The 27703-nt window shown below is 36.8% G+C and overlaps 1 protein-coding gene across 1 annotated transcript in view; it reads left to right on the plus strand.

The window, feature by feature from the left end:
• WDR72 (WD repeat domain 72) overlaps positions 1-27703 on the plus strand; it is a 202426-nt gene that overhangs the window by 21484 nt on the left and 153239 nt on the right. Inside the window, exons 9-12 of the mRNA XM_067030726.1 lie at positions 2380-2521; positions 3149-3394; positions 5881-6101; positions 8614-8809. Of these exons, the coding sequence (XP_066886827.1) occupies positions 2380-2521; positions 3149-3394; positions 5881-6101; positions 8614-8809 (805 nt within the window). The remainder of the gene's footprint in view (positions 1-2379; positions 2522-3148; positions 3395-5880; positions 6102-8613; positions 8810-27703) is intronic.

A 27703-nucleotide genomic window follows, 5' to 3' on the forward strand; every position in this document is an offset into this window, starting at 1 on the left:
CATATGGTCACCTTATCTTTGATAAAGGAGGCAAGAATATACAATGGAGAAAAGATGGCCTCTTCAATAAGTGGTGCTGGGAAAACTGGACAGCTACATGTAAAAGTATGAAATTAGAACACTCCCTAACACCATACACAAAAACAAACCTAAAATGGATTAAAGACTTAAATGTAAGACCAGACACTATAAAACTCTTAGAAGAAAACATAGGCAGAACACTCTTTGACATAAATCATGGCAAGATCCTTTTTGACCCACCCCCTAGAGAAATGGAAATAAAAACAAAAATAAACAAATGGGACCTAATGAAACTAAATTCACTGTTAATGACTATTTTAATACCTCTTGGAGGATGGGTAATTCTTGTGATGGGTACTGGGTACTGTGATGAAAAATCAGAATCACATGATAAGGGGCTTTGAGGGAGTTTTCATGTGAACTAGAGAGGAAACTACTGGAAAGGAGGAGGACTGAGGTGTCAAGGACTGGGTGTGAGCAAGTAAGGAATGGTAGTACAGAAGTGAGCGTAGAGGGAGTAACAGCGTCTGGGGAGCATGGGCTGTAGGGGCAGCACATTTTGCTGGGAGGGAGGAGATGTGCTGTGACCAACTTCAGTAACCACCCAGCCTCTCTGGAGCGTCATTCTCATATCAAAATCATGAGAGAGTTGGGCTACTCAATTTTAAGGTTCCAAAAGGTTGAGTTTGAGAAGCCAATCTAACCAAGTTTTATTGTACCATTTCTAACACCTACAAAAATGGTGGCCTTGAGAAGTATAAGACCCCAGAGTGCCTTCTGAATCTTTAAAAAAAAAAATTATTCAGAGAACTCACTTCGCTGGAACTGTTTTTCTTCAATGCTGTCATTTCTTGGGACTATAGAGGATTACATATCTTGGTCTTGAATTAGTTTCTTATTCTCCTCTCATCTTAGTTTCCTTATCTCTATAACAGAAATAATAATAATGTTTATTTACTATGTAGCTTTGTTGTAAGGATTAAATGTAGCAATATTTGGGCCCTCAATATTCTCTAGAGGTACATTATAGAATTTTTCCACTAAAATAACTAAGTCTGGACCTTCAAACATGTGTTTTCTGACTAGAAACTATCACTTTCTTAGGCTTCTTTACTTCTAGCACCAGCAGTTGGCTTTCTTTTCAGGGTGCCTTTTATTTGTACATCAGAAGAGGGTTTTGGGGCTTCCCTGGTGGCGCAGTGGTTGAGAATCCGCCTGCCGATGCAGGAGACACGGGTTCGTGCCCTGGTCCGGGAAGATCCCACATGCCGCGGAGCAACTAAGCCCGTGAGCCATGGCCGCTAGGCCTGCGCGTCCGGAGCCTGTGCTCCGCAACGGGAGAGGCCACAACAGTGAGAGGCCCGCATACCGCAAAAAAAAAAAAAAAAAAAAAAAAAAAAAGAGGGTTTTGTTTTTGTTTTTCTAATCACTTAATCATTTTGATCCCTTGTGTGTAATCTCTATATACAGGTCTGCCCAAAGAACCTCTACACTGCACTGAGGTACTAGGGAGATTCTGGACCCATTCACTAGTGAAAGTGTATCTTTAAGAGCTCTGGTACCCAATATTCATACTGTGCCTCAACAAAACTATATCTTTATATATATAAATATATTTATGTTAATTATAACTTATACATTTATTTTTACTAGTATCTATCTATCTACCTATCTATATGTTATGAATTCATTTTTCTTTGTGGCCATTTGGGAAGTTTGAAATCAAGTATGTTAAATCTGAAAAATGGTCAAAAGAAAGTAGAAAGCATAATAATAATACAAAATTACCACACAAATACTAATTGTTGCTATTTTTACTGACAATTGGAACTGAAGGGATCATAAAGAAGTCAGACCTCCTCAGTGGACAGTAGAGCACTGTCATCAAGACGTGGGCTCTTGAGTCAGAATTACTAGACTCAAAAGCCCACTGCCATCGATATCACCTTAAATAAATTAACCTCTTCCCTCTCAGATTATTCATCTGTAAAATGAAGACAATGACAGTGCCAACTTCACAGGATTATTGTGAGGACTACTTAACTGAATACATGCAAAGACCCTAACAGTATATGTAATACATACACTGAACATGTTCAATAAATGTTAGCTATTCTTATTAACTCTCTGAAATCTAGCTGATGACTTTGCTTATTTCATAAAAACTTTTTTGTTTTGAGTAAGAGGACTATTTCACTTAATTTTCTTGAAAATTTTTAAACAGTGGGAAATAAATGGAAATAATTTAGTTCATCTATGAAGTCTTGTTCCTTCATTTAAAAACAGTGGCTGCCATTATATAGATTTTTTTTTAAGATATTTTTTCTACATAAATGCTAACTTTTTTATTTGGACCAGAGCCTTCCCTTTGTTATGGGCTACATGAATGAAAGGAAAGAGCCTTTTTATAAGGTACTTTTCTCTGGAGAAGTGTCAGGAAGAATTACTTTGTGGCACATCCCTGATGTTCCTGTATCCAAGTTTGATGGTTCTCCTAAAGGTAAGACAATTTCTATTTCTAATCACATGTCTTCTGAGAACTACTTTATAATTAACTCAGTGTTTTTTTTTTAAGTTGAGTAATATGAGTCAATAAACAAGAAAAAGTTCTCATGTACCACTATGCATTAGATGCTAACATCAAAGTAGGTATAAACATGATGCTTATAGATCTTATACAGCAATGCAACAAGTGTAATTCAAATTAACATCAACTTAACATGAATAATGTTTTATTGACTTGAAATGAATGTTGACAATATGAATATAGGATAGACTGATAGACCATATTCATATTTTTAAATTCATCATGTCCATATTCTGTACCCCTTTTCAACAAATTTCTCTATTCGAAAGAGTTTCTCCGTTCTTTTCAGTTGACTTAAGTCTAAAACGAATGCACTAATACACATCTATTCTTCCGAGGCTCCTTAAGGGAGAAAGAATCAATAAAATAGCATTTGGAGTGAAAGCAATGGATGGCAGAAGAACTTTTCTGCCTATAACATACTGTTAGGATGGCAAAAGAGTCTCTATGTTCCCCAAGGTATGGTGCCTTGATAATATTTTCTATATCCATGATGAATTTATAAACCAAATTTTCCCTTTTTGCGTGTTTTCCTTTTAGAGATACCAATAACTACCACCTGGACCCTTCAAGATAATTTTGATAAGCATCATACCATGTCACAAAGTATTACTGACTACTTCTCTGGGTTTAGAGATGAGAATGGAATTGCGGTTGTCACTTCATCAGAGTATGTTCCAAGTCTTGATAAACTAATATTTGGCTGTGAAGATGGGACAATTTTCATTACACAGGCTTTGAATGCTGCCAAAGCAGGACTTCTAGAAGGCGGTTCTTTACTAAAAGGTCATTGAATTTTATTTGACCCTATTTATTTAATTTACCTAAGCTTCAACTTTAATAAGCTATACTAAGAAAATTGCTGAAGCTTAAGAAAATTGCAGGCATTTGCTAATAGATTTGTGCATGTTTTAATGTTAAAGTAAAATGCACATATAGGTTTTTTTTTTAAGTCAAGCAGAAGGTTATACAATGAGAAATACATTTCTCTCCTTCTTTGATCTTCCAGGAAGATCACCAAAGGCAGTGCTAATAAGTTTCTTTATACACTTTTTGAAATTTCCTATGCATATATAAGCATATAAGAAAAGAGCAGTATACATTCTTTTAATTATATTATAAAAATAGAACCACATTCTACACACTTTACTAAAATATCCTTAAATCTTAATAAAATATTTTGGAGCACATTATGACTTAATTTTAAATGATTAATAATGATTGAATTCTAATTTTAAAAATCTCCTATGATGGGTGTTCAAGTTTTTTCTTGTCTTTGGCTTCTATAGACAATGCAGAATTAACTATCTTTGCACATATATGTAGGTATATGTATAGTATTAATTTCCAGGAGTAGAATTACTAGATCAACCTTTATGTGTATTTTTAATTTTGAAAATATATCTTAAAATGTTCTCCAAAGTACATCAATATACATGTGTGTCCACTAACACAGAGGAATGAGAATGCCTTTACCCCCCAGCATTAGCCAACTTACTGTGCTATTCAATTTTTTAATATTTGCCAATCAGGAGAAAGTGGTATCTTCCTGTTTTAATTTTTAAATTTTTTTGGTAATGAAATGTAAATGTATTCTTATATATCTTTGTGCATTGCAACAGCGAAAATCTCTTAAATAAAGACCATTATGCAGTAAGTTGTCTTATGTAAAGGAAAGAAATATAGGAGGTGATTGAGATTTGGGGCTGTGTAGGTAAATTTGTATACCACTTTTCATTGTATGGACCCTACTAGACTACAAGGTCCTGACAGACCAAATATCAATTAAAAAAAAAAACCCAAAACTTGTTACATTGCCTATTGCTGTTCTCAGCTTACTTTGGCTGCTTACTAAAAGTTCTAACTTTTCAGTGGTTCAGTGATTGACTGAAATAGAGGAGTGAGTAGCAATAAAGTGAGGAGAGGTAATACACCACTTTACATCTCAATGGCTGCTGTTAAAAATTAGTAAAAAAGCTTAAGACCTTAGCATATTTTATCTAGGCTGATTTATCTTATCCTGAAAACAAGCAGAAACCTACATTTGATCTTTAGCATCTGAATTAATATTCATCTTGGTTTGCTAGTGGATATAAAGCGAGAAGGTGCCTGACGGAATAGAAGTAATAATGATTCTTTGGGACTCATTTTCAATGTGAATAAAGAGAGTTTGTGGTCTGTGGTCCTCTCCAATATTTTTAGGTTTAGCTGATAATTAAGGAAGAAGCAGTGTGGAAACTGGGTGTCAGTAAGCCTGTGTTCTAATACAGGTATGGTATGAAACACCTAGGTTCCTACCAAGTGCCAGTGCTAAGAAATTATGGACATTATTTTATTTATTCCACACAGTAGTCTTGTGTGACGTAAGTGCTGTTATTTTTGGTTTTGTTTTTTTGCGGTACGCGGGCCTCTCACTGTTGTGGCCTCTCCCGTTGCGGAGCACAGGCTCCGGACGCGCAGGCTCAGCGGCCATGGCTCACGGGCCCAGCCGCTCCGCGGCATGTGGGATCTTCCCGGACCGGGGCACGAACCCGCGTCCTCTGCATCGGCAGGCGGACTCTCAACCACCGCGCCACCAGGGAAGCCCGTAAGTGCTGTTATTAAACCACTTTTTCAGATGCAGTACCTGTGGCTTAGAGGGAAAAGGCAAGTTGTCCACAGTGACACATTTAGTAAGTGATAGACCGAGAAAAACAAAGCCAGATTTGTTTAACAGCAAAGCTGTGCTCTTAAATATTATGCTGTGTTTCTTCACACTTGGATTCAAGCCACTTAACCTCTCTGAGCCTCAGATACTTTTATCTGTAAAACAAAATGGTGGAACTAGGTAATCTGTAATATCTTTTAAAGCAAAAATATTCTGTGAAACTTTGCTTTTCTTTTATACTAGACCTGGTCATGCTGTTTTAAAGGACAGCAGTAGTGTTCTGAGATTATTTTTGTAGAGACAAAAAATGTATAAATTGTTCTCTCCTTTAGAACAGAGTTTGCTATTTCATGGCACTGGAATTGGTAACTTGCTAACATCCTTAAAGAATTAATAGACTTTGAACAACCAGATTTAGTGCTCCATCAAAAGCATGACCTGGCTTATAATGAGGCACTTGCCTTTTGAGAGAATCCAAGGGTTGTTCATTAATTTTCTTAGTCAACTCCCTACCTTTAATTATATGTAGTTTCCTTACATTAAAAATTTATAAAAGAAAATCTCAGGACTATTTCTTGAACAAAAATAACTCCTTTTTATTATTTGGTGTTTGGTTGTTTTCCAGGTTCCCTTCCTCAGAAAATTCTCAAAGGCCATCACCACAGTGTTACTTCCTTGCTTTATCCACATGGTCTCTCTTCAAAATTAGACCAAAGTTGGCTGGTATCTGGGGACCAGGACTCATGGGTCATCTTGTGGGATATCTTTACTGAAGAAATTTTGCATAAATTCTTTTTGCAAGCTGGTTTAGTAACGAGTCTTTTGATGTCACCAGAGAATTTCAAAGTAAGTTAAGATAAAGAGTGAAACATAACACATAAATTTAAGTTATACATATAACATTTCAGAATGTTTAAAAAACGTAAGGAAAAATAACCCATATTTCCACAGAAAAGAAAAAAAAAACCCATAATACAACTGGATGATTTTTATGAATTCCTTTCTTATGTTTTATGCATTTTATTATTTTTACAGCTTATACAGATAATTTGGTTCTAAAGCAAAGGTCTCATCAATTCTTGGCTTTACAAAGTCAGTTAATTCTCTTTAAGTACTTATACGTTTGTTCCTTTTTTTTTCCTAGTTCTACATCTTAATTTTTAATGGAATTTTCTTTTTAAATAAAAGTAATGGACACTCAATGGAAAAATAAATATGTAGGAAGTGTAAATTAAAATTAACTTTTGTCTTCAATGATTTAATAATAATGATAGTTACATTTTCTTTTTCTTAAATAGATTTTTGTTTACTCTTTCATTTATTTAACAAATGACGAGCTTTAACAAATTTAGGAGCATCTACCTTGTGCTGAACAAAGGAAATACTTTCAGGTATAATTTTCTCATGCAATGTCAGCTTAAACTCAGCTTTCATAAAGCTGATATCTTTGATAAAATATCAACAGACAAGTTTTGAGTTTTCTGAGTTTATAAGTTAGTTGACTGACTTGTAAAAATTATTTCTCCATAGTAATGTTATGAAAAATCAGTTCCAAAGTAAAATCAGAGAAAACTTGCACTGTATTTTTGTAGTAAGAAAAAATGAAAGCAGTATTTCAGGAACAGAAATGATTAACCAAAACAGTAAAACAAAGTTAAGTGACCACCCCCACAAAAAAAAAAAAAACCTATGTGGTGATTTGGGATACCTTGATACATCTTTTATTCCTGACATTCTCCCTTTTTCAAAAAAAATTTTTTTTTCTCTCGGCCCCAGGACCATAGTCCAAGTCAGTTCCACTCCTGACCCCTTATACTTCTGCCTCAGTCATAGATGATTTAACTCCAAGGATCAGGACACATTCAAAGTCAAATAAAAAGGGAGTTTATTGAAAGGGCACAAGGGGCAATCCCTAGGCATCCAAGACAAAGCACTAGAGCAAGGACCTACAGTGGAACTTAAATTCAGAAACCAAGGTTACTCTTTGAATCCACTGCCCCCAAATGGTCTGCTTTTCTGTAATTGCTCCATTTTCTTGCCTCCTCCTATGACTTATTTTAGCTTTACAATTTCAAACGCCTAGAAAAGAGAATCTGATTGGCCTAGTGTGGGTCTCTAGTATATGTCTACTCCTGGCCATAGGATCTGTGTTCACGTGTTATGTGTGTTTTCTTGTGTTGTAGGTGTGTGTGAGTTTCCTGAAGTACACTGGGCTGTCTATTCCAGAAACTGGGGGTCAGGCAGGTTCTCCAAGAGGTAATAGTTGGGGGGGGGCAGTGCCACCCGTGTCCCATTCTACAAGTCCAGGCTCCTCATATATCACACCTGCCATTTTGTGATTCCCCGCCCCCGCTCAGAATTTCTGTAGTCTCCTTTTAAAGTATTAGGAAAAATAACAAGGTCCCCAATGCCCCACAGCAAGAGGTCAGTGATGGGCCCTGGGAAATTCTTCAGGAACCCTATAGCTGATGCTTTTAGCATAGCAGACGAAAGCCTGGCCAGGTGCCTTAGTGAAAGTAGGAGCATCGACATAGCAGAATGGTTAGAAAAGAAAAAATAGCAGAGGAATTACCCACTGCCCCTTCTCACCACACCCCAGCCATACCCACTGACGGGCTTATCAATGCGTGGTCCTCGTGGTGAGGCACAAAGCTGCCCTGTAAACCTCTCCTAGATGAGTCTCAGCAGCACCAGCAAGAATAGTCTTTGTCCTGAGCTATGCTGAAGGTAACCACATGCTGATGTTCTTGAAAGTATCTTAAGAATCTTTGTCCTGTGAGACTATTTTTGGTCCCTGTGTCTTTGAAGCTGTACATTCAGTTGGAACTATCTAATGCTTACCTCTTTTAGATTGTGTCTACACTGAGTTTCCTGTTTGGATTAGAATCTGTATAGTTCTGGGAACAGCACCAAATCACATTTTGAGGCTCTAAGTGGAAGATATCAGCTCATGATACCCTTGGGCCTAAGCTTGTGTCTACAAATAGCTTCTTTTTGTGGCAACAAATTAGTTCTGGGGTTTATTTTATTCTGCATTATTTCCGATGTCTGCCTCACTGCCTGAATCTGCTGAGTGATGATCAAGTCCTTCATTTATCTTATAAGTAGATCTGGCCTGGAATTCTCCTCTTTACTTGTGTCTTTTGACCTTCCTAATAGTCTTTGAATTTAAAATCTACTTGGTTTTTAAAGCTCCCCTGTGCAGTGTTATGTGGAGAGGTGCTAGAGAAAGCAGAACTGTCATTTTGTAAATGGGATTTTAACAAAAACTTATGTTACTAGGGGGGAAAATCTGATTTAATTTTAAAGAAAGCATTTGACTATAAGCTTACAAAGAATGCCATTTTTTTTTCCATAGCTACGAAGTCATCAGGTAATTTGCTGTGTGTGCAGTGACCATTCCGTGGCTCTCCTTCACCTTGAGAGGAGGAGGTGCCTCCTGAGCGCCCGAAAGCACCTTTTCCCTGTGAAGATGATAAAATGGCATCCCATCGAGAACTTTCTAATTGTTGGATGTGCAGATGACTCTGTTTACATCTGGGAAATTGAGACAGGTAAATTGAAATTTTACCTCTTTTCATCCTTTATATCTTTATGCATCAAAGCATTTGGCTGGGTGGAGAGTTCCAGAAAAGACACGGTGATGCCCTCACTTGCTTTTACCTTTGGTTGGGCTGCATTTAATGGCTTCGTTTGAAGGTGTGTATGGAAAATAAACACAACGGCCCAAGTCAGATCCTAACCCACTGATGATTAGCTGACAGAGCAGTGCGCAGGAATGAGCCGGATATTTCTGGAAGCTATAAATAAAAACGTAAGTTATCCACTTTAATTATTAACAAGAGAGAAATTTAGTGTCCTACTACTAGTCTCAGTCATTGAATTCTGCTTTCTTCAGCATACTCACCATCTCAGCAACATTTTGAGCTAATTGTTGATCAGTAATAATGGAATATAATTAATTACAAAACTCCAAAATGTTGAGTCAGGGAAACTGAAAACTGAGTGGTTCCATTGAACTTTTGATGTCAGAGCATAGAGAATGTATAGTTTGAACTTTTAAGTTTTTAAAAATGTTTTACTATATAACTTCAGATTGAGAGTAACACATTTCAAGCCAATGCTGGGAACAAATCAAATAAAGCGAGGTAATGAATGAATGTGAGTCAAGGGAGTGCCCTGGAGAGTACATTTTACTGAAACCATTGCATGATTTGTATTGATTAATCAGTGGTGGGTTTATGCTGGGTGTTGTGAACAGACTGGATAGTTTATAATATAATAGTTTAGAGCAATACTTCACCAAAATAATTGCTATTTTCTTTACATTTGACTTTCATGTATTAATGACGATGGTACACGGAGGAAGCAAGATAATACCACCTTACATTTGTGCTTTGCTTTACAGCTTTGATGGGCTTTCATGCTCATTTCCCATTAGATTATCACAGCTTCTAGGGTAGGTAGAAGAGGTATTATACTCCATTGCATGGATGAGGAATTTGTTGCTCTGATTTGTAAGTGTGCTAGGTTACACACTAGTAAGTGGTGAACCAACATGAGGCCCCCCTCCCGTTGTTCTTTGCACATATTCACAAGATTAGGAGAGTTTAGAATTCTTAGGTAATCTATCAACCTGAGTGGTGGTTGAGTATAATGGATCAAATAGGTTGTAATGCCTGGACTTGCCTCCAGGACCTGCAAGCAAAAACTGTATGATCTTGGACAAATAACTTGGCTTCACTGCATGTCAATTTGCTCACCTATGAAATAGGAGTAATAATACTTGTCTTCCTATTAGGATGAAATTAACAAATACCTACAATTCTTGTAAACAGAGCCTGTAGATGCCAAGTCATTAGTAAGAGTTAACTATTATTAATGTTATTTAAAAATGCAGCAAAATCTTGATTTGTGATAGTGAAATATGAATCTGTAAAACACATACACTTATAAATGTGTGCAACTGCATTTTTTTTAATGGTTATGATGGCATGTATGTATTTATTTATTTATTTTAACTTTTTATTTTATATTGGCATATAGTTGATTAACAACATTGTGTTAGTTTCAGGCATAAAACAGAGTGATTCAGTTACACATATACAGGTATCTATTCTTTTTCAAATTCTTTTCCCAATTAGATTGTTACAGAATATTGAGCAGAGTTCCCTGTGCTACACAGTACATCCCTGTTGGTTATCCATTTTAAATATAGTGCAACTGCATTGTCTTTAATTGTGAAATTGTAAATACTTGCTAATCAAACATATTTTTTCCTAGAAAATGGAGTCTAGCAAGAATAAAAAAAATCTGGGCACTCATAAGTGTTCATGGTTCCATTGCCCCACGAGGACACCTTTCAGGCTATGCAACTTTTAATTATCTGTTCTTGATGGGGTGGGCAGTAAAGAAGAGAAGCCAAACTACTAGTACTTCTTGAAACCCTATTTATTCCCACATCGTATTTTAATTGTATTATTTCTTTTTATGCTCCCAAGATATAGAATCAAATGTAGAACAGTTGAAAAATACAGAGAAACATAAAAAAACCCCAATAATCCTATTCCACTGCCTAACGATAGCTGCTATTTATGTTTTGATCTATTTTCTGTCAGACATCTTTCTATGTCGATAAATATATGTCTATATTATATTTCAGTCACAGTCTTGGCCAGAAATTGAAGTCAACCCAGCTGGGTTAAGTGAAGAGACTTTAAGGAAACGATTCTTTATAGGGGTGTGGATAGGGATTAAGGAACAGACAAGGAGTGGATAGTGAGGCCATCACCCAGACAGTAGCAGTATCAGGAAGCTCTTACCACCTCTAGGGCTGAAGAGAAAGACAAGAAAATAGTGGTACTGGAACCCAGTTAAGCTGAAGCCAAAGAGGAGTAGATACTCCCTGGGATCATGGAAGAGAAACAGCTCCCACCAGAAATGCAATACTGAGACAAAGAGAGAGTTGGAAGAAATTCTCTTCTCTCTCCTTCTGCAGTCATCATCTTCATTAGTTTAGTCCAACTGGAAGTCAGAAGGACATTCAGTTCTAGGCATCAGCCAGGGTCACAGAACAGGACACAGAAGGGTATTGGAAGGATGGAGTGGGTTGTCAAATGGACAATAATTGACATATTGGCCATTATGGACACACCATACTTAAACTCAGGAATCTCCTATAGTTGGTTATGTATATTGTTTCCTATTTAAAAAAAGCTTGTTTTAAAATGGCCATATAAAATGATATGCACATGTTAAGTGCCCAGTTAACTTACAGAATACTTATTCCAAATGAAGCTATGAGGCTGTTTATCTCTTGGTGATCTACAGTAATAGTTTATAAACAACCATAACTCAAGCTTATAATTGGTGAAAATGTTACCAATAATTGTATCATTGCCTTCACATTTGTGATGTTCCTCTTGACTGTTTCAAAGCATCCTCCCCTTGATAATCTCATCTGAGCCCCAAGACACTCTGGAGATGGCTGACAACTGAACTCCTTACCACACTCATTCCTTTTGAATAAGTCTATGTTGTGTCTTTTAGTCTGTGTCTGGTATTGACTTTGTTTTTGAGTTGCCTTTAACCTCAGCAATTCCAATTTTGTTTAAAATTTAATGAACTACTCTTTCTTTCTCAAGCTGTATTTCATCTGGCTAAGATACTTCCATTATGTTTGCTGTACTTGATATCTATTTTATCCTTTTTCTGTAAAGTTGGGAAAATCCAGGATCAGGAAGACTTTGCATTTATAGTTTCATAAAGTTAGGAGAAAAAAATGCCAGCTAAGACCAAAACAATTAGGCTGAAAAGAGGTCTATGAGGGTATAGAATATGCTTGTTCACTGACATGCCTGGCACATGAATAAATGAACCAACCCAAGTTTTCTTGGACTTCAGTAGACTGAGTACAAATGAGTTCATCTTACCGTTGGCCAGTTGCAGTGGCTCTTAGTACGTGGCTGCCCAACTGTAGATAGACCCTCAGCTTTCTCTTCCAAGTCTCCCTTAGGGTTTCTGGAGTTCACAGGCGCATACCTCACTTCCTTGGGTAAATGTCTGTGTATTTTCTACGCCAGCCAATTTTTCTTCATTTTTTCCTTTTAGCTTTGCTAAAAGGTTCAAACTTGGTTCCATGTGTGAACAGACCTATTCTCTGCTCCATTTTTCCAGCCCTCTGCCTCCTCTAAATACATGGAGGAGAATAAATTGACACTCAGGCATTTATCAGATCTTTCAGCACTAGAGCAACTCCAGAGCTCCTAGAGAGAGAAACAGGAGGTGTCAGCAGGATAAGGATTTGGGGGCAAGAGACCTAGAAATAAAAGGCAGGGGAAAGGGATTAAAGCCAAAGGTAATTAATTCTCAACTGCACCAAAAGCCCACCTTGGCAGAAGGTTGGGGGGTGGGGTATAGGTCAGTCCCTGTGCCACCTTTCTCCAGGTGTGGAGGATGGGATATGAAACTTTAGTTTTTCACAAACACTTTACAACAACCTATTCTCACTTTATTCATGAGATGTATTTATTCATTTATTTATTCTCTTTGGTAGAATGCACAAGCATATTCTAGAGCCACGTACCCCCATGCCTATCTTATCTTGAAATTGTCTGAGGTGTATCTTTTCAGTGACAGGTGGCATAGCCAGATATGTACCAGGGTGAAGTCTGGGATCATAGGTGGCCATGCTCATCTCATGGGAGAAGCAAACAATCAAAGCAGAGGAGTATTTATGCAGCAGTGGGGCCCCTTGTCTTCTGGCTAAAAGTGCAGTGCCGCCAGGTTGGGAGTGATGAGGGCATCTAGTTTTGCTTATTGATTTACCAGATGTCCCATGATGTTTAGGCCTGATTAGGAAGGGAAAAAATTGGAGATGTCATTTTGATTAATATTTGAGCTCCCACAGTGTATTTGACACTTACAACTCTGGGCAGTTTTGTCACCCTCATTGCTATGAGACACAATAGGGATCATGTAATACTGATTTTTTCCCCTAAAATGCATACCAGAAATAAATCTCTGCTCTTAGTTCATTTTCTTTTAAGAATTGAATTTAAATTAATTCTGAGGACTTTTCTGTTCATAGCAATGGATTTACATAGCAGAAAACTTGTGTCATGAATTTCTTGTGTGTTATTAAATATAAATATTATTATTATTGAAGGTCTGCTGTTAAGCTTATGGCCTGTGTTGTGAAATATTCTATATTAAACAACTGAATTTTTTTGTGGGAAAAATGAAGCTTTATTTGCTTGAAAATGAAACATTTATTGATAAGACAGGTCAAAAAACCTTTTTCTGTAAAGGGTTGGAGAGTAAATATTTTCAGCTTTGTGGTCCATACTATCCCTTTTGCAGCTACTGAACTCTGCCCTTGTATGTAGCACGGAAGCCATTGACAATACATAAAGGAGTGGGTGAGGCTTTGTTCCAATAAAACTTTAGTTACAAAAGCAGACAACAGGCTGGATTTGCCTTGCAGCAGTAGTTTATAGACCCCTAAGAATGATGGTAGTTTTTTTTTTTTCCTCTTTAATTTTTTAAATTTTATTTATTTTATTTTTGGCTGTGTTGGGTCTTCGCTTCTGCGCGCGGGCTTTCTCTAGTTGTGGCAAGCGGGGGCTATTCTTCATTAAGGTGCGTGGGCTTCTCATTGCAGTGGCTTCTCTTTGTTGTGGAGCACGGGCTCTAGGCACGTGGACTTCAGTAGTTGTGGTATGTGGGCTCAGTAGTTGTGGTTCGCGGACTCTAGGGCACAGGCTCAGTAGTTGTGGTGCGTGGGCTTAGTTGCTCTGTGGCATGTGGGATCTTCCCCGACCAGGGATTGAACCCGTGTCCCCTGCATTGGCAGGCGGATTCTTAACCACTGCGCCACCAGGGAAGCCTGATGGTCATTCTTTTTAAAGATCACAATTTTGACACCTCATTCTAAAGCAGTTTGTAATTTTAATTCATTATACTTCACTGACTCTGTATGTTTATACCCATTTTGCAAAGGAGGAAATGGAGCACAGAGATTTTTTGAATCCAAAGGTCCCCAGGCTGAGTGTTGGGCACTTGCGCTGGAATGTGTGTCTCTCTTTCATTCTGGTGTGTTCTTCACTGTACCGTACAACAGGAGCACCTTCTGCAGATGGAGGTCAGCTTTTTGAGACTGTCAAGCAGGGAATTACATAAGAAAACCTCTGAGAAGAAAAGAAATGGCTACCAGGAAACCCCCGCATTGCTCCCCTGAAAGAGAGGGTCTGCCTCTCGGCACCTGGCTCTCAATTTACATGCAGTTCTAGCAGCCCTAGTCATCGGATTTCTCAGATGACAGATTAGAAACAGCAAATTGCAAGTGGGGAGACTGTTAGCAGCAGGCACTCTGGTAGCAGAAGCAACAGCTGATGGGAAGGAAGGATAGGCAAAACTATGTGTCACTGCTCAGGGCAGTCTTTTCTGTACTCAGGGGAAGATGATCACCCAGAAAAAAAATGCTGAGATTGTTTCCCTTGTTCAGGAAGCTCTTAGATATGCTTGCACAGGTTATGGGCAGCTGCCAGTCCCCTTCCTGTGGCTCCTGCTGGGGAGCTGGGCTTTCTCTTTCCCAGCACTAGCTTCAGGAAGAATATTTAAAGGCATTATATCCAAGGTGGATTCTAGACCAAAGAAAATCTCAGAAGCGGCTTGGGGCCTGGAGTTCAAGGCCAATGAGTGGGTAGAACTGAGAGTCCATGTGAAATCTATTTTTGTTCATGTCTCCTTGTGTCTGCTCAGGTAATGTGAGCTGTGTGACCTTGAGCAGGAAGCTTTACTGCTGCCGTGTGGCCTGAGGATCCAGCCTCTGGTTATGACATGGTTTCTGTGGGAAAACACAATCTGCGTTTTAAAACAACCATCTTATAAACAGACCATTGGAACAATGCCTATGAATATGAAATTAAGGAAGAAAGGAAAAAGATAATACATTTTGGAGTTATTTTCACCACAGGTGTTAAATTTCCTCTCTCTTAATTTCTTTTTCTTAGTGACATTAGTAGCAGTTAGCTATAAAATTATTCAGTCTACTATGATGCCATGTAAATGAAGCATTTGTTCTTCCGTGGTTTCAAAGTACAAGAAAAAAAGAAGATTTAAAAGCTAAAATTATTGGGACTTCCCTGGTGGCACAGTAGTTGAGAGTCCGCCTGCCGATGCAGGGGACGCGGGTTCGTGCCCTGGTCCGGGAAGATCCCACATGCCGCGGAGCAGCTGGGCCCGTGAGCCATGGCCGCTGAGCCTGCGCGTCCGGAGCCTGTGCTCCACAATGGGAGAAGCCACAGCAGTGAGAGGCCCGCGTACCGCAAAAAACAAACAAACAAAAAAACCCCTAAAACTATTAAGAGAGATAAGATGAGGTTTGTCAACTAATAGCTAATAGGCCGTATTTTTAGAAAACATCCAGTGTTTAATCTACTGTAGATTTGGGTTTCCTTTAATTGTTTAAGGTGAGGTCTATATAGATATATTCAAGGCACAGTTTCCCAGATATATGTAGTCATATTTTCCCTAACAGAATAGAATCATGTGTCTAAATTCCTACTTTTCCATGCCAAAATATCACACAAGGTCACTACTTGGAGGAGTAATTTTCCAGTCCACAAATTTTAGATGGTTTTCTTCTTTTGCAGTATATGTTGGGTCGGCCAAAAAGTCAGTTCAGATTTTTCCATAAGGTGTAACAGAAAAACCTGAATGAACGTTTTGGCCAACCCAATAGTATATTTAGTATATAGTGTATAAAATAAAAATTTAAAATTCCACTAGTTACCAACTATACCATTCTGAGGGGCAGTTTTGCTTGGTTTTCTCATCAAGTTCACCCCTTTGTAGATATAGGGGTAAAGTTATGTTGTGTCAACTGCCTTGTCAGCACAAACCGAGTATGACTTTCATTATATGCGTTTTAAAGGTAGGTTTTGTGTATGCAGCATCCGACAGGCAGTAGTCTCTCCAGTGTGTCACTTTCTCAAAGCCACGTTACTTTGTTGTGGTAGATTATAGATGGAACTCTCTTGGGATGATTGTTTTTAGAAAAGAAAAATAGGATGCGTTAAAGCACAGGGTGGGCTTTTTTCCTATATCACCTTGTCTTCTTTATTATAATAATTACTGATGTTATTGCTCAATGTGTATTTTTAGTTTTACTGCCTATTTTTTGAATCTTTATTTTTTTGTCCTTGGTCCTAGTTATCACAGCTACACTATAATTTTGATTCACGTAGTATTGTGTGCACGTGCATGCAAGTTTTTATGTACGCACTTGTGCATATGAGGTCTGTCTGCAGTTTAGCTACTGAATAGTTGCACAATTGTCAAAGTTCAATGTCTTAAGTAGAAATTAGTATCCAGAGGGGTTATGACCATGAGCCCTGAGATTCGTACTGCTGGGTTTGAATCTTGTTCTACTCTTTCCAAACTTTATTATCCCCAGTCAACTTTTAACTCCTCAGACTCACCATCTCTTAATGGCAGTTAGCACTGAATAAACATTAACTATTACTTATATAAGTCCTTCATATATTACCATACCATTTTATACTGAAAGTTTCCCTGTTTCTCCCTCTTTACCTCCTGTCCCCACTCTAGTTGAGCTCAACAGTTATTTCTTATTCTGATGAAAGGCATGCCACTCTGAGGTATACTAGAATTATCACATATGGCCTTCCAATAAAATCATGGAAAGTTTATCCCTTTGAAAAAAATTGAAAAAAATATAGGGCAACATATAAGAATGTGGTATATGAATTATGCTAAAGTGCCCAAATGTACTGACAAGTATTCTAAGCTCTTAGCTGAAGGCAGGGATGAGGACAAGTTAGTGTAGTCGAGAGTTTTGTTACTTGTTCCCATAGCACAATGTACTTATAATTCATACTTAAAATTTCATACTTCAGTAGCCTAAAACACCATAAGGGCAAGAGCTGTGTCTGTCATGTTCACTGTTCTATTCCCAGAAGCTAGCATAACACCTAACACATGGGAAGAAATTAACAAATATTTGTTGAATTTAATTAAAAATTTAAAAAATATTTAGCTTTTGTAAACAATATGCTACTAAACAACCAATGAATCACTGAAGAAATCAGAGAGGAAGTAAAAAATACCTAGAGACAAATGAAAATGAAAACATATTGATCCAAAACCTATAGGATGCAGCAAAAGCAGTTGTAAGAGGATAGTATAGCCATACAAGCTTACCTCAGGAAACAAGAAAAATTTCAAATAAACAACTTAAACTTACACCTAAAGGAAGTAGAGAAAGAACAAACAAAACTCAAAGTTAGTAGAAGGAAAGAAATCATAGAGAACAGAGCAGAAATAAATAAAACAGAGACTAAAAAAAAAAAATAGAAACGATAAATGAAACTAAAAGCTGATTCTTTGAAAAGATAAAATTGATAAACTTTTTCCAAGAATCATTAAGAAAAAAGGGAAAGGGCCAAAATCAATAAAATCAGAAATTAAGGGGCTTCCCTGGTGGTGCAGTGCTTGAGAATCTGCCTGCCAATGCAGGGGACACGGGTTCGAGCCCTGGTCTGGGAAGATCCCACATGCTGCGGAGCAACTAGGCCCGTGAGCCACAACTACTGAGCCTGCATGTCTGGAGCTTGTGCTCCGCAACAAGAGAGGCCACGATAGTGAGAGGCCTGCGCACCGCGATGAAGGGTGGCCCCCGCTTGCCGCAACTACAGAAAGCCCATGCACAGAAACGAAGACCCAACACAGCCAAAAATAAATAAATAAATAATTTAAAAAAAAAAAAGAAATTAAAAAGGCGAAGTTACAACCAACACCACAGAAATACAAAAGATTATAAGAGACTACTAAGAAAAACTGTATGCCAATAAAATGGACAACCTAGAAGAAATGGACAAATTCTTAGAAAGGTACAATCTCCCAGGACTGAACCAAGAAGAAATGGAAAATTTGAACAGACCAGTTACCCAATTAAGTAATGAAATTTAATCAGTAATTTAAAAAATACCAACAAACAAAAGTCCAGGACCAGCTTCATAGATGAATTCTACCAAACATTTAGAGAAGTGTTAACACCTATCCTTCTGAAAGTATTCCAAAGAATTGCAGAGGAAGGAACACCCCCAAACTCATTCTATGAGGCCAGCATCACCCTGATACCAAAACCAGACAAAGATATCTCATAAAAGGAAAATTACATATTACTGATGAATATACATGCAAAAATCCTCAACAAAATGTTAGCAAAGCAAATCCAACAATACATTAAAAGGCTCATACACCATGATCAAGTGGGATTTATCCCAGGGATGCAAGGATTTTTCAATATCTGCAAATCAGTCAATTTGATATACCACATTAACAAACAGAAGACTAAAAACCATATGATCATCTCAATAGATGGAGAAAAAGCTTTTGACAAAATTCAACACCCATTTATGATAAAAACTCTCCAGAAAGTTGGCATAGAGGGAACATACCTCAACATAATAAAGGCCATACATGACAAACTCACAGCTAACATCATACTCAACAGTGAAAAGCTGAAAGCATTCCCTCTAAGATCAGGAACAAAGCAAGGATGTCCACTCTCACCACTTTTACTCAACATAGTATTGGAAGTCCTAACCATAACAATCAGAGAAGAAAAATAAATAAAGGAATCCTAATTGGAAAGGAAGATGTAAAACTGTCACTATTCACAGGTGACATGATACTATACATATAAAATCCTAAAGATGCCACCAGAAAACTACTAGAGCTCATCAATGAATTTGGTAAAGTTGCAGGATTCAAAATTAATGTACAGAAATCTGTTGCATTCTACACACTAACAATGAACTGCCAGAAAGAGAAATTAAGGAAACAATCCCACTTACCATCACATCAAAAAGAGTAAGATACCTAGGAATAAACCTACCTAGAGAGGTAAAAGACCTGTACTTGGAAAACAATAAGACACTGATGAAAGAAATTAAAGGTGACACAAACAGATGGGAAGATATACCTTAATTTTGGATTGGAAGAATTGATATTGTTAAAATGGCCATAATACCCAAGACAATCTACAGATTCAGTGCAATCCCTATCAAAACACCAATGGCATTTTTGACAGAACTAGAACAAATAATCTTAAAATTTGTATGGAAACACAAAAGACCCCAAGTAGCCAAAACAATCTTGAGAAAGAAGAACAGAGCTGGAGGAATCATGCTTCCTGACTTCAGACTATACTACAAAGCTACAGTAATCAAAACAGTATGGTATTGGCATGAAAAACGGAAATATAGATCAATGGAACAGGATAGGAAGCCCAGAGATAAACCCACACATTTATGGTCATTTAATCTATGACAGAGGAGGCAAGAATATACAGTGGAGAAAAGAGTCTCTTCGATAAGTGGCACTGGAGAAACTGGACAGCTACATTTAAAAGAATGAAATTAGGTAATTCTCTAACATTATATACAAAAATAAACTCAAAATGGATTAAAGACCTAAATGTAAGACCAGAAACCATAAAATGCTAGAAGAAAACATAGGCAGAACTCTCTTTGACATAATTCATAGCAATAGTTTTTGGATCTCTCTCCTAAAGCAAAGGAAATAAAAGCAAAAATAAACAAATGGAACCTAATTAAACTTAAAAGCTTTTACAGCAAAAGAAACCATCAACAAGACAAAAAGACAGCCTACTAAATGAGAAAAAATATTTGCAAATGATATGCCTGAAAAGGGGGTTAACGTCCAACATATACAAACAGCTCATACAACTCAACATCAAAAAAACAAACTGATTGGGCTTCCCTGGTGGCGCAGTGGTTGAGAGTCCACCTGCCAATGCAGGGGACACGGGTTCATGCCCCGGTCTGGGAAGATCCCACATGTCGTGGAGCGGCTAGGCCCGTGAGCCATAGCCACTGAGCCTGTGCATCTGGAGCCTGTGCTCTGCAACAGGAGAGGGCACAACAGTGAGAGGCCCGCGCACCGCAAAAAAAAAAAAAAAAAAGAAACCTGATTAAAAAATAAACATTTTTCCAAAGAGGACGTGCAGATGGCCAATAAGCACATGAAAAGATGCTCAACATTGCTATTCATCAGGGAAAATGCAAATCAAACCCACAATGAGATATCACCTGTCAGATTGGCTATCATCAAAAAGAACACAAATAACAAATGTTGGTGAGGATGTGGAGAAAAGGCAACCCTCATCCACTGTTGGTGGGAATGTAAATTGGTACAGCCATTGTGGAAAACAGTAAGGAGGTTTCTCAAAAGACTAATAATATAACTGCTATGTGACCCAGCCATTCCAATCCTGGGTATATATCTGAAAAAACAAAAGCACTAATTTGAAAAGATACATGCACCCCAAAGTTCATAGCAGCATTATTTACAGTTGCCATGCAACCTAAGTGTCCATCAACAGTTGAATGAATAAAGAAGATGTAGTATATATCAATATGTACAAAATGGAATACTACTCAGCTATAAAAAAGAATGAAATTTTGCCATTTGCAAAAACATGGATTTAGAGAATATTATGCTAAGTGAAATAAGTTAGAGAAAGAGAAATATTGTATGATACCACTTATATGTTGAATCTAAAAAATACAACAAACTAGTGAATATAACAATAAAGAAACAGACTCACAGATATAACAAACTAGTGGTTACCAGTGAGGAGAGAGAAGGGGAGAGGGGCAACACAGGGGTTGAGGATTATGAGGTAAAAACTATTATATGTAAAATAAGCTAAACGATGTATTGTTCAACACAGGAACTACAGCCAACATTTTATAATAACTATAAATGAAGTATAACCTTTAAAAATTGTGAGTCACTATACTATACACCTGTAACTTATATAATATTGTACATCAATAAAATGCAAAATAATTTAATCTATGGCTACTAAAAAGGAATTTGGAAAAAGTTTGGATAAGACATAAAACCTCTTCTGGGAAAAACATTTAAAAATATTTAGCTTCTGTAAGCATAAATCATTCCATATGACTCATTATTCACTCCTAATGTATCAAACTAATGTTACTGCCCAATATTTAGAGACAGAAAATTGTGCCACTGTTAATTTGTGCACTTTTTGGCAAATCACTAAATTGACCAAAGCCTTAGTTTCCTCATGGTGATGATGATGATACTTAATACAATGCTGCAGAAGAGATGTGAGAAGTTAGTATGTGTGCGAATGCTGGCTTTATTTTTATTCATTAACTACATATATGTGTGTGTATATTACACATACATATATTTATATACATCCATATCTATACATCTATCCATATATATATATCTCTCTCACATGGTTGTGCTAATAAAAAAGAAACCAGAGCAACAAAAGAAAAATAAATGGGACTCCATAAAAATTAACAATTTTTGCCCATCCAAGGACATTATGAAGAATGTGAAATGACAGCCTACAGAATGGAAAAACTTATTTGCAAATTATATATCTCATAAATGTTTAATATCCAGAATGTATAAAGAACTCTTACAACAAAAAGACAAACAACCCAATTTTTAAAAGGACAAAGACTTGAATAGATATTCCTTCAAATAAGATATGCAAACGGCCAACAAGCACATGAAAAGATTATCAACATGTTAGCCATCAGAGAAATGGAAATCAAAATCACAATGAGATACCACATCACATTGACATTTATAATAAAAAATGGAAAAGAACAAGTTTGCCAAGGATGCAGAGACATAGGAAACCTTATAGATTGCCAGTGGGAATATGAAGTGGTGCAGCCACTGTAGGAAACAGTTTGGCAATTCCTCAGAATTTAAACATAGGCAGAACTCTCTTTGACATAATTCATAGCAATAGTTTTGGGATCTCTCTCCTAAAGCAAAGGAAATAAAAGCAAAAATAATATGCACCTGCAATTTCACTTCTAGGTATAGACCCAGAGAAATAAGAACATATATCTACACAGAAACTTGTATGTGAATGTTTGTACCAGCACTGTTTATAATAGCCCAAGGGTGGAAACAACCCAAATGTTCATCAGTGGATGAAGGAATAAACAAATTATGGTGTATAAAATGAAATTATCATTCTATCCAAATGAGGAACTGATACAAGCTACAACTTGGATGCACCTCAGAAACATTATGCTAAGTGAAAGAAGCCAGTCGCAAAAGATCTTATATTTTGTGATTCTTTTTATATGATATATCAAGAATAAGCAAATTCATAGAGGTAGAAAGTATATTAGTGGTTATCAGGAGATGGGGAATGATTGCTTACGGGTATGGGGTTGTCCTTCAGGGATGATGAAAAAAATGTGAAACTAGAGAGAGTTGGTGGTTGCACAACATTGTAAATGCACTAAATGACACTGAATTGTACACTTTGAAATGGTTCATTTTATGTTATGTCAGTTTCACCTCAATAAAAATAAGAAAACGCAGAAATACAGATAGTATAAAGGAAACATTTTTAAAAGCAGTAGAATTCTAAAATTTGTTGATAATCATTAATGGTTAGCATATTATAATTTTAATGTTTTTTTTCCTTTTACATATGAATCTATACAGAGACATGCTTATATTTATTTTGGTTTGTGAACGTCTTTCATAAGGCATTATCCAATTATTAGTTCATTATTTTCATTATTGATATAACAACCTGGGAGGTATAATGGGGGACTTTAGAGGGTTTTTTAAACCCTAAGTGAAATCAAGTATTTCTTTCCATTTTGAATGTAGGGAACATTTCACAGCAGTATTAGCAACACCTGTGACTTTCTCAACAATAGACATCACAGATAATTTTCATGTCACATTATAATTGTTGCCAGTATCTCAAAGTATCATTTATGTTTATCAGTGTCATAAACTTTTAGGCCCACCACTAGTTCTTGCTATTTAATACATTAATAAAGAAACATATAAATTTTTAAAAAATTATTTTGATGATTATATTTCAGTATAATTGATATCATTTGTTATCTGTGTATTTTATTTCCAACATTTTAAAATATTGTGAGAAAGGGTTCATTGGCATTCCCACTGTTAAAGGGGTTCATGACACAAAAATGGTTAAGAATTCCCTGTTGGTCTAAATGATTTGTAATGTGGGATGCATCAGAAGTACTCAATGGTAGCAGTACAGTTGGGGAGTATAAATCAGTATCTGCCTTTTTAAAAAATATCAGAGAAAAAATACAATAATAATAAAGAATTTAACCTTATTTTTCAACCAAATTAAATCCAACAATTAACAGTGCATCACTGAAGAGAGGCATATGAGTCTCATTGTATATTTTCTTTTACTTCCATATTAAGCCTCAGTAGACTCCTTTTACATGCATGTGAAAACACACACACGTGTGAATGTATTGCCCACACCCCCCATAGGAATCTTCTGTAATTCCATGTAGTGAACATGAACCTCTACTTTGGTGAAATTATATAAATCTTCATTTGATTTTATAATTTTACAAGCTTTCAAAGTAAAGAAATTCCAAGGACGTAGACAAATTCAAGAAAAAAATAATCTTCATGGGGTAATTTCTGCTGTGCTCTTTATAAATCCAGATAGCACATTGAAAAGCTATTAACAAAAGAAGCCCAAATAATTTTCTTTTCCCAAATTTGGATTTGCTTCTTTCTCAATCCTCATTTGTTATAAACATTTGAACAATTTTCTACATTTTATTGAAAAATTATACTTTATGTGAATATGGCTCCATATTATTTTTAGATACCCCAGATGGACTTTTAAAATTCTACAGTATATGATTAATTTTTATCTGATAACACACATACAGGAATATGTGTGTATATACATTTTAATTAATGTATTATTCAACTCCACCATTTTTTAATCTCCTGACATCTTAATATGTATTAGTCATATCATTGTGGTATTTGTAGGTTGTCTTTGGAGCATTTTGTATGGTCAGAAAAAAATATGAACATCAATACAGTCTCATTCGAATCATAAAAATAAATACTTTTTGCTCTTAAAATTACTTTCACCAATTAAGTGCCACACTTCACTGCTTTATTATTTCCCTTGTCAGTTGCTATCTTTCTGGGTTTTATTTTAGTAAAGAAAATACTTGCAATAATCAGTTTTAGCTTATTCCTGCAGTCTGATTAAACTTTGGATCAAGTGCTGGCTGGATATGTTACTTACAAATCTGCATTTAATGTTCTCAGGAGCTTATTCTACAGCAACAAAAAGAGGAACACATCAGGAAGGCTGCTCTTCCTTAACTTGGCCCCTTTTGCAAGAATTTTATATGAACACTTGGAACATTAGTGGGTTTCACAGCTGCCGTGTTTGGTGAAATAAACCCAAAGGAGCCATCTGCCCCTCCCCATGCTGCCTCCTTTCAATTCCCTAACAACTTCACAGTAGCCAGCTGCCACAGAAACGATTGGAAAAGCAAGACTCAGTGGACTGTAATGATTATTATTCTCTGGGAAAGTGGGTTCTCTGATTTGGCTGAGACATAAAGGATATTGAACGCACTGATTCATCTGCGGGTATCAATAATATCCAACTTCCACCATTAACTTACTTGTTAGGATTTGATGGGAAAGATTTTTTTTGTTTCCAGGGTTGAATCAGGTGAAAACAAATCCAAAGGTCAAGTCCTTGGCTTGGGTGGCGAGCAGGAAATTTGACTACTGGAATGTTGTGCCATACAAAAAATGTTGGTTGCTAATCTCAGCCTTGTCAAAAGTCCTGGGCCAGGATTGGCCCACTATTTTTCCCTTTCACATTCAAATGCAGGTGGACTCTGTCCACTCTAGGCCAAAGAAGACAACGGACTTTTTTCAGCCTCTTGGAAGTCAGAGTAACAGAAGCTCCACTGATGGACACAGGATGTCATCTTATAGTTTGTTCATTGTTTGAGGGGATAGCAAGTCGTTTTTGTAACTTTAGTTAAATGAATTGTACTTTATGATGATAGGTCAAAATTGAGAACCAGGAAAAGAACTGGAATAAGAAGATTTGATAAGACAGTTTACTTTTAAACCATGATTTGCACTGGAGGTTAACCTTCTTGGTCATCACATTTTTCTTACTTCCAGAAGCATCAATTTTAAGTCTAGTTAGGATTATCACATTTTACATGTTTCTTATTTTATGTCTATTATTTTTAAAACATGTTCTTATCTTCATTTTTCACATCCATGATTGCCTTCCCAAGTTTGGTCTGTTAATGAAACTATCCCTCATCAATGATTTTTATAAAGCAAGTTTTGCTTTCTTTAAATACTAGATTTAAAAGAGTCTTTAATGCATTATAATCTAATAATATATAAATAAAACAATCAGCAATACTGGAAGTTTACAATTAGATGACTTAGCTTATCTGAATAGATATAAGGAGAGGTCAAATGCATGATCCAATATCCTATACTATAGAAAACTGAGCACCCTACCAACTTATTTCAGAAAATATCTTTTTCGTTAGTTCTGGCCTCCTGGCTATCAATTATTGTAAATAAAGGTCCACGTTCTTCTAGCCGCAATTTAAAATTTAAAAGCTGTGAAAACAAGTTTTTTTTGTTTTGTTTTTTTTGATTAGTTTGTGGTAAGGCAACAAAACCAAACCTTAATTCACATGAGGTTATTTATTCCACAAAGTGTGAGTATTCTTTTTTTGCTGCACATATATGACACGTTTGATTACTGTCTGCTCTTCCAGGCTCTGCTATAATTGTTCTACAATATGCATTTGTGCATTATCTTTTTTCTGCAAAATCTGAAAAATCCTGAATTCTGAAACACTATGGTCCCAAATGTTTGTTTGTTTGTTTTTAAATAAATTTATTTATTTATTATTTTGGCTGCGTTGAGTCTTCTTTGCTGTGCGTGGGCTTTCTCTAGTTGTGGCGAGCAGGAGCTACTCTTCGTTGTGTTGCGCGGGCTTCTCATTGCGGTGGCTTTTCTTGTTGAGGAGCACGGGCTATAGGTGCGTGGGCTTCATTAGTTGTGGCTCGTGGGCTCAGTAGTTGTGTCTCACGGGCTGTAGAGCGCAGGCTCAGTAGTTGTGGCACACCGGCTTCATTGCTCTGCGGCATGTGGGATCTTCCCGGACCAGGGCTTGAACCCGTGTCCCCTGCGTTGGCAGGCAGATTCTTAACCACTGCGCCACCAGGGAAGTACCTCAAATGTTATGAATAAGGAATTATGGGCTTCTGTTATCTTTCTCTGTTATTCTCCCCAAAGTAATTGATAGCTTTCTACAAAATGCCATGTATACTCTGTGTCTGTTTTCTTGCCTCCCATTTATTTAACACATTTTAATCTGGCTTCTGCCTCCACTATTCTAATGGAGCTGTTCTTGAGGTCACCTCGTTCCCAAGTCCAGTTGTCATTCTCTGGATGGCAAGTACTTGACTTGTCTGCAGTAACTCTGTCATCAGTGTCCTCTTCTCTCTCCACCCTCAGCCTCACATGATACTGCCTTCTCTTGATGGCCAATAGCCCCTCTTTCCCAGGTTGTCCTACTTCTGTATGCTCTTTCTCTATTGTTTCCTGAGTCTGTTCTCAGTGTCCTTCTCCTTTTGTTTGTATTTTCCTTGGGCTATTTTACCAACACAGATGCTTTTTTTGTATGGTAAGATATTCATAACAGAAATTTTACAATTGTAACTATTTTTCAGTGCATAGTTCTGGGGAATTAAACACATTTACATTGTCGTGCAACCATCCTCACCATCTTGGGAACATTTTCACCTTCCCAAAATGAAACTCTGTACCTATTTTTAAAAAGTCTCCATTCCTCCCTCCCGTCAGCCCTTTGCAAACACCAATCTACTTTCTGTCTCTATGAATTTGAATCTGACTTCTCTAGGTACCTCATATAAATGGAATCAGTACAGTATTTGTCCTTTTGTGACTGGCTTATCCCACTTAGCACAATGTCACCAAGGTTCATCCATGTTGTAGCATGTGTCAGAATATCTTCTCTTTTTAAGGCTGAATAATGCTTCATTAATGTTTTCTAATTCAGAACTGGGTAGGACAATGGTTGATGCCATACGTAACTACATACAAATCACTTAGAGGAAGTGGCAGTGGATTATAAACTATAGAAACAGTGATGGTGGTGAGAAGAGTAGGATAAAATGCTCTGGTTAAAGGATAAGAAAAAGGAAATGGTTCTATAGAGTTAAGAACACACCAAAGACCACTGGCTATATAAGTAAATTAAATAGCCATTCCATGAAAGCCCTGATCAGTAATTCCAAAGGGCATTACTGCTTCTTAACCTCAATATTGTCAACAGTGTCTAGTAAAGAACTTGGATCACTTGAAAGATAAGTTATGTTCTACATTTATTTTGTAAGCCTCCAGTAAAACATGGAATTATATAGTATACTTCAGAAGTACCAAAAACATTTAAAAATATACTTTAGGGCCAGATGGATTGGAATCTTTATCATCT

The sequence above is a fragment of the Kogia breviceps genome, chromosome 3 (assembly GCF_026419965.1).
Source record: "Kogia breviceps isolate mKogBre1 chromosome 3, mKogBre1 haplotype 1, whole genome shotgun sequence".
Classification (NCBI taxonomy): domain Eukaryota; kingdom Metazoa; phylum Chordata; class Mammalia; order Artiodactyla; family Physeteridae; genus Kogia; species Kogia breviceps.